Source organism: Gallinula chloropus (assembly GCF_964237585.1).
Source record: "Gallinula chloropus genome assembly, chromosome: 1".
In the NCBI taxonomy this organism is placed as follows: domain Eukaryota; kingdom Metazoa; phylum Chordata; class Aves; order Gruiformes; family Rallidae; genus Gallinula; species Gallinula chloropus.
In genome coordinates this window covers 16,049,587-16,065,009 of record NC_140085.1, presented here as the reverse complement: position 1 = coordinate 16,065,009, position 15,423 = coordinate 16,049,587, and the positions used below count along the sequence as shown (strand labels likewise).

Below are 15,423 nucleotides of genomic sequence, written 5' to 3'. Positions count from 1 at the left end.
CCTTTTCGTATTTCACCCCATAATAAACCAAAGGGCAACTTTCATATCTGCTTTTTTTTTGCCTGAAGAGCTGACAGCCACAATGCCAATTCATTACCTGTCCTGAGCCTACCCCGCCCCAGCACAGAACATACATAACTAAATAACAGGTACTCTACAGCCAGCAAGAGGGATGGGTAACACAGGTGCCACGGAGCCCGTGGTGCTCAAGTCTACTCTGAGGCCTTGTTTTCACTTTGCTGTGCAGCTGAGACTGTCTCTTTCTTTCGCACAGGCAAAACAATCGAAGGTCTTGGGCCCAATGGAAAAAGCTTTATAACATGTATAATATGTTTTTCTTAATTTCAAACTAAGGTTCTGTTAAGGAAAAAGGATCCTTAAGCACTTCTTTTTCTGTCCCAGTTTTCAGCTGGGATAGGGTTCATTTTTACAAGAAGCTGGGAGGGGACACAGCCAAGACACCTGACCCAAATTGGACGAAAGGATATTGCATACCCTATGATGTCATGCTTCTGTACATACAGAGGGGGCTGGCTGGGGAGGAGTGCAAGCTGCTCAGGGACAGGCTGGGCGTTGGGTTCTGGGGCAGTGAGCAAACTGCACTGTGAATCATCTGCTTTGCATATTCTGTTCTAAGTCCTGTTGTTCTTCCCTTCTCACTGTGCTGTCCCAGTAACCTGCCCATAACCCAACCCCCAAGTTTTACCTTCCCCTCCCAACCCTCCTCCCCATGCCAGGAGCAGCCTCGTGGGATTCAGCACTTACTGGGAAACCCCAGCATTTAGTGGGAAAGAAATGCCTCTTGCTGCTCTCTGTTCAGCATCCCTGTGCTGAATGCAGGCAGCTTTCTTTTCTCACTCCTCTCTATGCATCTGCTCCCTCCTGCTTCCTAGGAACATGCCTGGAAGTTTACCTGGTCCAGAAACAGCAAAGAAAAGTGCAGGAACACTCATTAGTACTTATGTCATTTTATTTAGTGTAGGAAATAATTCACCATAAATTATCTCAGAACTGTATTCAAGCATTGGTTTCCACAGATAAAACCGAAGAAAACTCTTTTTAACTGACACATATTCACATCTCTCTAAAATTACTCTTTTGGGGTTTTTTTAAGCAGTTAAGCTCTTTTGTGAAACATTACTACATAAAAATGGAAACATTCCTGCCGCTTGTATACATTATTACTCCATTAACAGAAGTAGTGCATTACAATCAGTCCTACTAGCACTCAGAAATCACTTGCATTCTATTATCAAAATGAACAATAAACGTTTCAGGATGACTGAGGTGAATTACCAGCTTCCTGCTGCCATCCCACCCTCACCTTTCCGGACGTATGTTGGGTTCTTTTTTTTATTTTTTAAGCTTTTAATCTCTTAATCTCTTGTACTCGTGCACTGAAGTCAAAACTGAAAACAATTAAAAAAAAAATAAATGAATGCCCCACATTTAGAGAACAAGGAGATACAATTCAGAGTAGGAAACACTTCTGAAGTCTCTCTGTCTTATGGCTAAATCAAGACTAAAAGGAGCTTAAAACTTAATTATTCTCAGTGATACTGCCCAAACAAAGGCAGCCGGTTCAGTTTACAGGCTGGTCAGTCTGAACTATTCCTGTGACTGTAACATACCCAAATACAGTGGAACCTCACAGGGCACCATCAATATGTAAAGATATTTTAGGAACTTCTAAAACTTAGTTTTAACACCATAAAACACCAGGGAAATAAAGCTTGTCCAACACCAACATTTCCTTTAGAAATGCAGCCAGGACAGCAGAGAGTATGAAGCTGCTGGGCATGTGCCTCTCACTAGACCCTGTAATGTCACATACACGAACAGGGAAAGTTGAAACTTATTTCCCTCACATTCCACGTTATGTTGCAGCTACAACCCACTGTGCTCCTCCTGTTTCCCAGGCTCAACAGCACCCTCTGACGTGTCCCTGTGTGTGCTTCTGTCAGCAACACGGCAACACACCCAGAGAGAAACAACACAAAATCAGACATGTTTTACAGAGCAGAAAGTATTTTAAGAAGAGGGAGGTGTGTTCAGACATGATCCACAGAGAAAGCTCATCCACAAACGTCCTTCTGAGAACACCTGACTCTACATAACACAGGAGGTGGTTTTTCTCCCTTGCTCCTATGTGTGCAAACTAACAAGGAACAACTACAAGTTATGTCCACTTCATTTTTAACAGAATTTGACACTGTTTTGAGAGCAGGAAGTGGAAAGAAAGAGAAAATCCATCCAGTAAGGTTTTCTAATTCTCTTGGATCAGAGTCTAAAAAAATAATTGACATTTCTCCTTTTTTTTTTTTATAAAGGCATGAAAAATAGCACTTAACACACGAAGGTATCCCATCGTTATGTTAACAGCATCTAATAAACCCCCCAAACCTCCAACATGCAATTAGCCTGCTGTTACAAAGTATGCATGGTTGCAGGCAATCCTTTGAGGAAAGTTATAGATGGAATTGAAGATAAAGTGTAAGGACACAAGCTCTACAACACTGAAGTATCCCAGCTGTCTGCTGGTGTCCTCTCATTCATTCCATGGTGGACACAAACCCTCGAACTCCTTTTCATTCCCTGGAGCGACGCTATTAGAGGAACCTACAACGGCTGACACATTCAAAGGTCATAGGCTGACACATTCAAAAGTTCTCTTCAAACTTTGAGATCAGCTCAGCAATGACCCTGGAAGGAGATCACTGCTGCAGACAGGGATATCTATTCAAAGTAAACAGAATTAGCTCAATTCAAGCACTGGTCTTTACAAGACAACCGAAGTAGGAATGCAAAGAATTCGCAAGTAAGTACATCTCACTGTGTCTAAGACTGTCCCTTGTATAGCACATCTCTGGCATTTCTCAGCTTCGCACTGAAGTGATCAGGTATTTACCAAAAACCTCCAACCAGCCAACTGAACCAAAAAACCCAACAGCCTACCTCAAAACACACCCCCAAGCACATGGACAAAAGGGCTGTTAACATAGGGCTTCAACCAGCGCAGATGTTTGCTAACTGTGTAAACATGAAAGCATCAGCAGTACCCTTAGTCATGCAGGTAAACTTAAGACTTAATAAATAAATAAATAAAATTGATTTAGGTCTTTCTATACAAGCAGGACACAAACAGGACACAGGAACGTGGCCCAGGTGCTGCCTACATGACTTTTCAGCGAGCCCTCTGACAAAGATGTTTGGTCCATGGTCACTAAACAACCCAAGGGATGCCACTCATTTTTTGGGTGATATGCCATTATCTGTATGATGCCACCTTTGCCTCAAATTTTAACAGAAAATACTTCTCTCACATTCTCTACAGCAATATTTACTGCTTCTGCTTTCAGCAAAGCAAAGGCTGTTTTCCCTTACTCAATTCAATCACATCAGGATTTTCAGAACAGCACTTTATAGATAAACTCAAGTATACCAGTAGGCCCAGAATTATTAAGCTTGAACCCTGTGTCACACCAGATTGGGTAACATCTAACAAAAACATCCAGACTTACTTCTAAAAGCCAGCACAGTGGAAAGAGTTGCCTTATTTCCTCATCACCTGAAACTGACAGGTAAGAGCTGGTTTCAGAACATCTTGTTATCCAAAACAAGAGCGTGCAGGTGAGGTGGACACATCTCCCTGCACAATAGCTGGCCACGTGGTGTCCTCAGACAAAATTAAGCTGGTACCTAGAACCATCACCAAGTCTGTTTGAAACAGGAACGCCACACATAAGCTTGGCTTTGCTGAGCCACAGTATTAAATGTGCAGATTGCCTCCCAGATTACGTTATGCTATAAACCTGCCCAAGCCTACCTCCTACTAAGTAATTTAACAGTGACAAAAGGGGTCCTTAAAAGTTCCTCATGTGTTCGCTCCAAGATCCCACAACAAAATAATGCTGGCAGAGTCACTTTCACCTCCATACACAGCAAAACTGCTGATTTCCAACCAGCCCCATACCAGAGCACACCAGCACCTTCAGCCTCTTTTTCTTTGCCAGGGTGTTTTACATAAAATGCCTTATTTTTCAGAGAAACCAAAACAAAGACCTCTGGCTTAGGAAGAAGCATGCTACAGTTAAGCAGACTTTTAATCAGTTGCCATTTACTGGCCATTTGTATACCCCAGAATTTAATTAATTTAAATGTATATCTCAGCATTTACCTGCACATCTCTAGAGAAGTACCAATCTGGAAGGTACTCTAAAATTTGCCCGTGGTCACACAAAATCAGCAGCCGTCAAGGACGGAGAATAAATCTGAGAGGCCTTGCTCTGGTAATTAAAAAAAAATACAGTTTACACTTAAAATTACAAAACTTAAGACTGTTGCACTGCCAAAGCTCTTCTGTCAATTCCATACCTCTGAGGCAGGAAAGGAGGTTTACAAAACAAATAGTAACACTGAAGCTTTTTTGTTTAGATTGAGAACAGGAGGAAATGACAAACTTTAGAACAAATGTGCAAGATCTCTTCCTCTAAAAAGCAAAGGTTCAGCACTAACATCAGCTGGAAATGCAAAGACAAGCACTCCAAACCACTCAGTACTGTCTCCTTATCATCCGGTTCTACTGCCAGCTGCACTAAAAATGAACGTTCTCATTCTGTATTCACTTTATTTCTGTGTAGAAGTATGCTTATAAAACATACATTTGGGGCCAAAACAGACCTGAGGGCCTGCTCATGTTGCTATTTTAAAAAGGAGAAAGAAAAAAAAGGGGGAAAATGCAGAACCACCCCCCTAACTATTGTCTGTTCAATTAAATCTATGACAAAATTGAAAAGGATAAAGGATGTGCAGCTTTTTTATTTCTATCTACAGAAGGGATTTCAGACCCCTTCTGTCAGGTTACCCAAAGGGGATGTTTCCATACTGTGTAAGTTGTTTAAAGTGCCAAGAGGCAAACACCACTTCCCTACCAAAAGTTACCTGCTTCTCACAGACATGGTGAGCCAATTCACAGCCACCTCCAGGCAAACACAGCCCCAGGTAAACTCAACTCCAGTGAGTAGTGTACATGTAAACAGAATCCTCTGAACCAAAACTAGCTTTAAAAAAAAAAAAGCACAAAAACACTCAATCCCAAAAACCAAAATAAAACCACCCCCTCCCCACAAGAAACCCAGGATACATTATTACCCAGCTTTGTGGCATGCCCAAAGCTGTATTTCTAAGAATTTTATCTCATTGAGTAAATTTAAAGGGGAAAAAGAGCTGAAATGTAGTATTCTGCATATCATATCTAGTGCCATGAGTTCATCATAGCTTGATTTTGTTACAAGCAATAGTAACTGTTAGTAGGAGAAATATTAAAGTTCCCTTAGTATTTCATTACACTGCCCATTTGGAAAGTATTATTACTGAAATGGTGTCCCAGAACTATGTCTGTGTTAACTTCATATAAAAACCCACCAGTTTTACAACCATGTTCCAATTTAATTATTGTACACAGGTTAACAAAAACGTATCACAAGTGAAACTAAACACTGGATTTAACAAAAACAATATTCAGAATGGTACAACACGTGTTCATTTTCTCCAGGAAATAATATTACAAGTGTTCATCTTAGGACAATTTAGCCACACTAGAGACAGAAGTTCTGTTAAAATGCAACCGTGGTCTACTAAGCCACTTATTTTAGCACTACAGAGTATTTGAAGTCAGAGTCCTACGGCCAAGGCTTAAAAATCATTTAAGATTCAAACCCCAAAATGTTTTACAGTCAAAATGACAGTATTTAAAAAAAAACCACACAACAAAATAACCCCAAAACAATCAATTAAAAGGCTGTTGTATATAGTTTTATCCTCTTCATAGCACTCTCTATTAATAGAATTGCTCATATCATTGGTAATAGGGTCTGTATCTGGCTTGATCAGGGTGGTGTGGTCCAGGAAGTGGGGCCTGAGCAGGAGGCCCCTGCATCCTTGGTGGTGGAGGTGGCCCCCTTGGAGCTGGCCAGATCCCTGGACTCATTCCCCCAGGCTGTGTGAAAGGGGGACTAAGAGTTCCTTGATCTTCACTGAACTGTGGCAAAGAGTTAGGATTATAGTGATGGGGAGGGGGTGCACTGACATTTACAGGTGGGCCTCCGTGCTGAGGAGGGGGAGGTCCCGGTGGAGGATGATTCATATATGGCGGCATCTGGGCAATTATATGTCCAGGTGGCGGGGTTATTGGAGGAGGAGCAGAGGTCATTGGTGGTGGAGGAGCTTGGCTATATACCATGTGTGGAGTACCTGCTGCTTGGGGAGGATGCTGCAGCGGATGGCTTATTGGTGGAGGTGGTGGTGGGGGCGGCGCATAATGTTGCTGCGGAGGCAGAATATGATGAGGATGCGATACCACCGGTTGCCCCTGGTATTCAGGATGATGATGGGTAGGTGCAGGAGCTGGTGGCGGTGGTTCTCGAGCACCTGAATTCGAATCATCCTGAATAGGCACAGTGATTAAGTTGCTGTGTTTTCTCGTTGAAATGCGGAAGGTGTCCTGGCTGACCGGGCGAGGCGGCGGCGGCGCCATCGCCATCTCTGCGGGAGGCGCACGGATGTCTTCATGTGGCTGGTTGTAATGCTCGTGTGGCACGTGCTGCAGAGGTGGTGGCGGCATCATGATGTGCTGCTTCGGCGGAATGTGGCTCAGATGGTGTTTCTCAGGTGGCATTATGAAGCGCTCAGGGATTTCAGCAGGTGGTGGGGCAATAGGGGGATGTACAGGTTCAATCGGAGGGCGAGTAACTGGCTTTCCAGCTCTCATATGACGGTGGTTGATGTGAGCTTGTAAGTCCCGCTGGGACAGGTACGTTCTCTTGCACCCTTGAACAATGCTGCACATGAAGAGCGATCCTCGGACACACTGCTCGATTCGCTGCACGGGTTCATTACAGCTAAATCAGAAGAGAGGATCAGTTTATTGTCATCACAGAGCGCTCAACCTGCTATTTTTTTATCACTGTTAAAAGTCAAGAGGTTTACCATAATTACCCAAATCAGAACTGGCAAGTTTTTCCTCCACTGTAGCAATGAAAGAAACATTTCATTGATTTTGAGGTTTAGCTGGTTTTTAAATCTCCAAACACAACTATGAAAGAATCTAACAATGTCAGGAGATGGAATGTATATATATAGCATCACACCCTTTCACAAAGTCCTTTTGAGCTTTAAGACTTACTAAGACCCACTCTCACCAAGTAAATTAAACTGCTAGTTACTTCTATTCAAATCAGAGCAGTAACAGGTTATCTACCCAAATTCTTAACACAGTAAAGGAAACACTGAATTCTTACAATCGCAAAATATGGGCTATGAAACCATAATCAAGCAGTGTCGTAAGGAATACTGTACTCCTCTGCTGAACAGACACAAATAAGCATCATGTTATTACAGCATCTGAAATATTTAAGGTACTTTCCTCTATTTCCTTTAATAACACATCTTGAAATAACTTACCCTGGACACATCTTGTCTCCCTTTTTCTCATGTAGTATAGCACAGTCATAGCAGAAAACATGCTTGCAAGGTATCTAGAGACAAAAGATGTCTCTGTTAAGACATCATATGTAAGTATCTATGTCATTCCGCAGTTACTTCCTCTGGCACACAATTTCTAACAATAAAGTAACAAAGTTACCTACCAGGTAGACAAGCAGAGTGGTAGGGAGCAGTTAAGAGCATCTTTGCATAGAAGCTTTCTGCAACAGTTTGCGTTGAGTGTGGTGGCTTTTGGCATGGGTTTGTTTGGGTTTAAGAACTGGCAAAAAACTGTAAGCTGAGTTTAAGCCTTGCAGTAATACCAAACCTAAACATTTACAGAAGCTGCATACACAATCTAATTACACTTGTCTTGCTGGCAAGGAAAGCTTTAAAAGCATTATCTGTCATTAAGTAGGATCCTGAAGCCTGTTACATCATGCTTAGAAAACTAAATTCCTCTCAGGGATTTTATTACACTAATTTTCAAGGGACATAAAAGTGAAAAGTGTTTTCTAGCCTCACTGCAAGTCTTCAATTGACATAAAGAGCTTATTTTTAAAGCTAAGTAGTGCAAGGTGAACTTGAAGGGGGTTTTGTTCAACATTTTAAAGCTTACTTTCTTAAACCAGTGGTAAAGTGAAATCAGACAGACAGATGGAAAACAAAAACACTTCAACAATGAAGGGCCCCTGTTCCATCCTGATGTTCTTCTGCTATTTATCCCAAGGCCTGTGAAATCAGTCACCTCTAGAAGCCTCAAAGACACATTAAAACCTGCTTTCACTCAAAGGGAAACCATGGCTGTATCTTCCACTGATAACTCCACTCACCATGCGTCCATACATTTTGATGGGCAATCCACACTTGTCACAGAAATGGACTGGAGTATCATCCTTTTCCCCCAGCAAGTTTATCTGATGGACAGAGAAGGGGGTAGGAGAACAAAACCCAACATTACTAAAGCTTCTCATTCAATTATCACCAACTCACTCAAAAGGAAGGACAGAAGGCACAAACGTGTGAAAGCAGAGGATAAATTTTATCATAGAATGGTTTGGGTTGGAAGGTACCTCAGAGATCCACCCCCCTGCCATGGGCAGGGACACCCTCCACTGGCCTAGGCTTCCCCCGAAGTCCCACCCAGCCTGGCCTTGAACACTGTCAGGGAGGGGACAGCCACAACTGCTCTGGGCAACCTGTTCCAGTGCCTCACCACCCTCACAGGGAAGTATTTCTTCCTAGTATCTAATCTCCATCTCCCCTCTTTCAGATTAAGGCCATTGCCCCTTGTCCTATCGCTCCATGATCTTGTCAACTCTCCTCCAGCACTTTTGTAGGCCCCCTTCAGGTACTGGAAGGCCACAACTGCCAATAAAAAGTCATGGAAGCACTTTTATTGAAGGAGCTATCTACCATGTCTACCTACAAGTTGATACGATTCACAGATAGATTCCTAAATTCCCATGTATAACCTTACCTTATAGTCCCAAAATATGGGTCCAGGGAATCTCCTTTGGCTGCCAAACATTTCACCTCCTTTGCATTCGTATCGCTCCTCCTCATTGTAATCAAATTCTTCTGTGGAAAGAGGAAAGAGAAGAAAAACGCAAGCCCACCACACCACCTTCCTAGCTGACACCAGCCGCTATTGAGAGCACGTGTCATTCTATACTAACATCAAGAAGTACCACAGCACTTCTCATTCCCTGGGTCCATTCTACAGAAAGGCAGTCACAACAGAAAGGCTGTCCAGTGTAGGAACATGCACCACTGAATCCTTACAATGCAGCAGTACCAAAACATTTCAAAACTTGTTTTGCACTTGGACACAAACTTGGGACTCCAGATCTCCAAGGATAAACAAACTGAATAAAGTCCTGAACAATGCTGCAGAACAGCACACTTCCCTTCTACAGGGCTAGCACTTGTGTTAATTTACCTTCATCACCACCTTGTGCCTTTGAAGGCATCCTGTTCATATTTCTTGGAGCTCGAGGTGCAGGTTTAGCTTTAGGGGTCTGTTTTGAGATAAGCTTTATAGGGATTCTTCTACGGACATCGAGACCACCCAATGATCCTGAACTATTTGTTCCTTGCAAATCATTATCTATGAAAGAAAAAAAGAAAAAGTTATGTAATTTTTCACTTCTCTAGGACAGGCTAAATATTAACAGAAGAATTTTAAGAAAAAACAGGTTTTCAAGTTTGTTGAGACTCATAACATACCGAAGTTTAATCGCTAGAAAGTAAGTATCTTCACATATAGTTTCTTCTAGAAGTCAAGTCACAAAGCTGTATTGGAAACAGGCATGATTTTATGAAATCTAGGTCTAAAAATAATGCTATTTTTAAAGTCAGCTAGTCTGCCATTTCTCCACAACAGGAAAAGAAACCGTAATAGCTCCTTTCACAGCATGAATAGTACTGAAGGGTCAGTTTGTACAACCACAACACAGAGCATCTTATGAGTATGTAGTAGTACCCTTGCTAAACAGAAAATTACTGATCCCCACTACATCCAGAATTCTCTTTAATTAGATTAAAACCTGAGTACCAGGGCAAAGGAAGCAAGAAACAGCCTGACACATGCAGCAGCAGGTTCAGGCTCCAAGAGATAATCTGGAGGGAGTATTCCAAGAAGCAACACCAATGCCTGAGGGGGTACAAGTCCCTCAATTTACAGTGAGTCTACCTTAAACCACTGCACAGCATCTCATTTGTACAAAAATGAAGTTACACCCCTCACGAATCTACCAAGCTAACTTCCACTGCACCTGAAAATGCTGTTTCGAATGGCGCTTCACAGCAGGACATGCTCAGCGTTGAAGGGCTGTGCCACAGGCTGTTACGGAGTGTCAACCCTCCCATGCCACTTCATGTGGCACCACAGCCCTGGAGCGATCCCCGTGGCACCAAAGGATTACAGCATGGTAGCACCTGGACACTGAAATTAGGGGCCCATTTGTATAATTCTGCACAATGCCTCAGAAACTACCGTCCCTTAAAGCCCATAACCACCCCAAACAACACAATGAGTTGGAGAAAAAGAAGGGGAGGGGGGGTGGGGAGGGAGAAGGAAAGAGGGGATTGCTCTAAATTTTCCAACAAAAAACAAGGAAAAAAACCCCACCAAAACTAAGAACCAAGACAAAGCTTCAAATTGGGACTGTGCCCTAGCAGTCACTTTACCTCAAAATCAAGAGCCCTCAGTTTCCTCTAATAGACCAAATGTATTTATCCCTCTTAGCACTGTGGTTGACGTGTTTCACTCTAAAAGGCAATATGTAAAAAGGCAAAAAATAATAAAGCCTGGTTTTACATTTGTTCATTTGTTGCTTTTGTTTAGCCTGTCCTGCTGGCTAAACAAGATGACCCAGCAAACATACAACTATGACATCAGGCTTCCCCAGAGACTGCTGGACTAGACCATCAGAAATAATGATGCTAAAGCTGTCTGTTTTCCACTTGTTGGGAAATTTGCTTTCTACCAGAACACACAAAACCGCAACACCACCAGACCAGAAAGTCTCTGCAGGACCTCAATCCATTTGCAAATAGAAATCACTAAAACAAAGTAAAACCAAACCCCGAACAACAACCACCCCCCCCCAACTCGTGCATTACTCAGCCGGCTGAGCTGTGAGCAGGAAACAATTAAGTTCTGACGCTTTTCTTCCCCACGCCTTTGTGCACCAGGGGTATTTCCATGAGCCAGCTGCTCAGCTAAGCCAAACTAGCCTTTCACGTTTCACAAAGGGATAATAAATTCGACTGTGCGATTAAGGCCAGAAACAAATGTGAAAAAACATGCCCCAACTGTTAAAGACTACTCGGTGAAGCTCTAAATACGAGTGGTGCTACGTCCTCCTGAGCTGCCACCTTCACCAGCTTACGTTTCATTTTTGTATTTCAGTTGTTTGGAAAATTCATTAAGACAGCTCAACCCCCACACCTCGTACTTACAGACAAACCTGTGATGCAGGCCTTGCTGAGGGGGACAGAACCCCCCCCGAAACCCCCCAGCCAAACACCTCACTACCACCTGTCCGTCCACGGGATTACACCAGCCAGCAAAGCAGCTCCAGAGCTACGAAACCGTGTTTAATCACACGAGGAAGTTTCCTCTCCCGAGCGCAGCCGCGGAACCGGGAAACGCGCCAGTGGCCCCAAGCTCGGGGAACGCAGCGGGCAAACGGGCGCCTCGCCGCCACCTCCAAACGCTACAGGCTGCGCCCGCCTGCCGCGGCCCGGCGGGCTGCGGCCGCCCCGCGGACACAGCGCCCCGCTCAGCGCTGCGCCGCCCGGCCGAGGGCGCGCGGCCGCCGCCGTTAGTGCCGCGCGTGGCTGAGCGCCCACCCCCGCCGCGGCTCGCCCCGGGCCGGGAGAGGAGCTCGGCGACTGAGCCCCCCTCGGGGCGCGGGCCGGGCCGGTGGGGGCGGGGCCGCCGCTCGTCACCGTTGGAGGGCGCGCGGCGGCCGGGGGAAGGGGGAGCCGCGAGCCCGGCGCCGAGGGGAGACCAGGCCCCGCCGCGCGGGCCGCGGGGAACCGCGGCGAACCCGGGCCCCACCGGCGTTACCGAGCGCTGGGCCGCACCCTGCCGCTACCCCGGTGTCGCCCCGTACCCGGCGGCCCCGCGCGCGGCCTCCCCCCGCCCAGCAGCGCGGAGGGAGCCCCAGTGGGGACGGGTATAAGCGGGTCTCCCGGCCTCTCCCCTCCTTACCATTGTGGTCCATGATTCGGCGCGGGGCACTGTGGGAGCGGAAGGGCGCGGCCGGAAGAGGAAGTGGCCGGCAGACGGGCGGGGGGGCGCGAAGTGCTGCGCCGTGGGGAAGCGGCTGTGGCTCCGCGCTCGCCGCGCCCCTGGGGAGCGGCCGCGCCGCCGCAGGACAGCGAGGGCATGGTGGGGGCTGCGGCGGGCTCGGCAGAGCCGAGTGGCGCCGCGCCGTCCCGTCGCGGTATCCCCGCTCCCGGCAGGCTCTGCGGTGAGGCTGGGGAGGAAGGCGCGGCGGCCCCGCGGTGCCTGCTGGGATCGCGGCGGGCCCGCCACTGCCGCCTGGGGGGTGTAGTGCTGCGGCGGGGGCCGCGGAGCGCCTGCTGACATGGCGGCGGCGGGCCTGGGCACCGCCCTGCCGAGAGCCGCGGCGTGACCGGGTCTCTGCTCGGCGGCGCGGAGGAAATGGGGGACCTCCGTGCGCTCCGGTCAGGCCTTGCGGGTCTCGGCGGCGCTGGCGGCTGAGCTGTGCCGTGCGTCCCCCTCGGGGCCTGCTCTGAGCGCCCTTGCCCCGCTGGGAGCCGCTTCTAGTCTCTCTGGGCCCAGCTCACAACGCGCTCTCGCCTGGGTGCGTGGGGTGACGCCGGGCAGCAGGAGGGCCTGAAGCCGCAGCAGGGATGAGTAGTTGGAAACGGGGACGTGGCCCCTGTTGCTTTTTGGAGAAGGGCAAAGATGAAAATGAGGGGAGCCTAGCTGGGGGCGGGGTTATATGGCACAGGCTTCCAAGGAACCGGGCAAATCTGCAGCCTCCTTTGGCTCTCCGCTGCTGTGGTCAGGCTTAACTTGAAGCCAGTGGTCAGACTTCAGTTTTGCCATGGAAATGTCATAGTGCAGATAGTCAGGTCCACGGGAATGGCAGTGTGTTTCCTGTGCACCCCAGAACTTCACAGCAGTAGAACTTGCTGCTTCAGGAGCATACCACTTTGTGTCATTTCCATAAACTTGGTGTTTTGTAAACCCTCTGTAATTCAGTGGACTGTCAATATTATAAAGAGTGCTTCTATGGCACTGAAGAAAGGGAATTAAACCATAGGTCATAGGGTAGGAAGTAGGCTCAAGCAGTCCCCCTACAATCCAAAGGTAGAGACAATTCAACTCCAAATGCTTCAGACTGGCAACTGTCTCACTAAAAGTTGCATTGGATTGGGAGCTTGTGTTGCTACAGACAATGTCTCTCAGTATCTATATAGCCTTAGCATACAAAAGCTGCAGTTTAAGCCTCATGTTTCTTGTCTTATCCCCACAATACAGAAGGAACAAGTTTTCCTTTTTCCTCACACTGTAGAGCCAAAAGAGGTGTGACTTGGATCCCAGCATAATGGGCTTTATTTCCCCATAATAAGAATCCACAGTTAATAAAACCACACAACATGCAGGTGCATGGAACAGGCTTTCAGTATGCACAACTTTATTTTCTAGTTAATGAATACAATTGCAGCATTTAAATGCAGCTTTTTGAAAGGGTACAAAAAACCTTAAAATGTTTTTCTAAATTTATTGCCCGACCTGCAAAGACAGAAGAGTAATAAAATGCATACAAAAATATCACTTCATTCTACTGGAAAAAGATAAGCATGTCTAGTTGCATTACATACAGATGTTTGAATTAGAATGAACTTGTACAGGATTTTATCTTTGTTGTGAAATCCATTATTTTGGTATCCTTCATTTTCATGGATACATAGACAATTAAACAGCGTGCACCCTGACCCACTGAGGGAGGTATTCGAATGCCTTCTGCCTGTGACCTCTTACTGTTGAGTGTAACTGTAGGCTTTGTGTGAAATGCTGCTTTTCAGGAAAAAGTTCAATATTTTGTGCCAGTTCAATTAAGAGCAAATAAAACCGTGCCTTGAAGAAATACACAGGCCAAGAATAAGTGCGTGGCATCGTATTTTATCACAATTAGTTCCAGCTGTCATATTTGGAAAGGAAACTGGAAGACTGTTGAATATTTGGTTACTTTTTCTGAATGGATGAGAACTGGAGAAGCCTCAGAAAATAATGTAAGCCTGTATTTCTGTCAAGAAAGAATCTATACTCGAACTTCACAGTGCAGATGTTCTCTTGAGAAAAATTCAACAGCTGTATTTTTTTTTAGTACCATCTTCTACGTAGTATGTGTTCTGCATAAAAACTAGCTGAAAGCTCACTTACCAGTTCCAAGTAGAATATTTGACTTTTACTTTTTACATAAAATGTACACAGCTGAAGAAAAGCAGTAGAGCTGCTGAGAAACATGTTCCTGGCCTTGCCCTTCGTCGCTATGTGCTGTGTGTGCTGCAACAGCGCTTTATATTCAGGTTAATCTACCTTGGGGCAGTGGCCTGGTAGGACAGTTCTGTCAGTAAAATGGGGGTGGAAGTGCCACACTCCTGTGTTAGGCTGGTGAGTGGATGGGGAGAGAATGAGGACAGTTTGTATTCGAAATGAGAAACATCACTGAAGTTTTTGCCTTAGAGAATGAAGATGTGAGCATGGTTCTGGCACCTTCTGTGTCCAACTGACTGAATCAGGCTTCACTGATTCTCATGGAGTTCACTCAGGTCCTCAGGCCAGGATTATTTATTTAGTGCTTAGCTTTTCACCTGAGGTTTTCTGCTAACATTACTTGCAGCAAAAATCTCTGTGCAGTGCGATACAGGCAAATTTACCTGACAGATTTCTCTGAGACAACTGTGTGAACTGAAGCTTATTAGCCCACATGGTGAAACTTCAGGGATTTTGTACCTCGACATTAATTACACTTTTGTTATTATCTGTTCCTTCACCACGCAGAGATGGGTTTTTCCCATTTAAAAAAATAATACAGTGCTAAGAAAAGGTAACAGTCTGTTTGCCATCAAAACACATTCTTATTAATGAAAAGTCAGAGCATTGATTTCCTACATGTCTTATTTTACTTGTCCCTAAAGTGAGGATTAGAGTTTTGCAGGTCAAATCCTTTGTCTTTTGTAAATTATTGCACTTGTGCATTATGGACTGTCAAGTGGAAAAGAACAGCAGCAATTGTTGTAGAACATTAAAAGAAAAAATAGGCTATATAAAAATATAACTTCATTAAACTAAATAAACTCCTATATTCAATTTTTAAAAAAAACAACCCAAACTGCTACACTAGGTCACATTCTGACTCTCTTCCTTGTGCTCAGTAGCAGTCTGTTCTA

At 45.3% G+C, this 15,423-nt stretch overlaps 1 protein-coding gene across 1 annotated transcript; it reads right to left on the bottom strand.

Moving 5' to 3' along the window:
- Window positions 1-5,504: 5,504 nt before the first annotated feature.
- On the bottom strand, window positions 5,505-12,218 carry CBLL1 (Cbl proto-oncogene like 1; the record flags this gene model as incomplete). Its single annotated transcript, XM_084268922.1, has 6 exons — window positions 5,505-6,899; window positions 7,462-7,535; window positions 8,316-8,399; window positions 8,963-9,063; window positions 9,425-9,592; window positions 12,206-12,218. 6 exons carry the CDS (start codon window positions 12,216-12,218, stop codon window positions 5,858-5,860), a joined length of 1,482 nt encoding a protein of 493 aa, XP_084125048.1. The 3' UTR covers window positions 5,505-5,857.
- Between the last annotated feature and the right edge of the window lie 3,205 nt (window positions 12,219-15,423).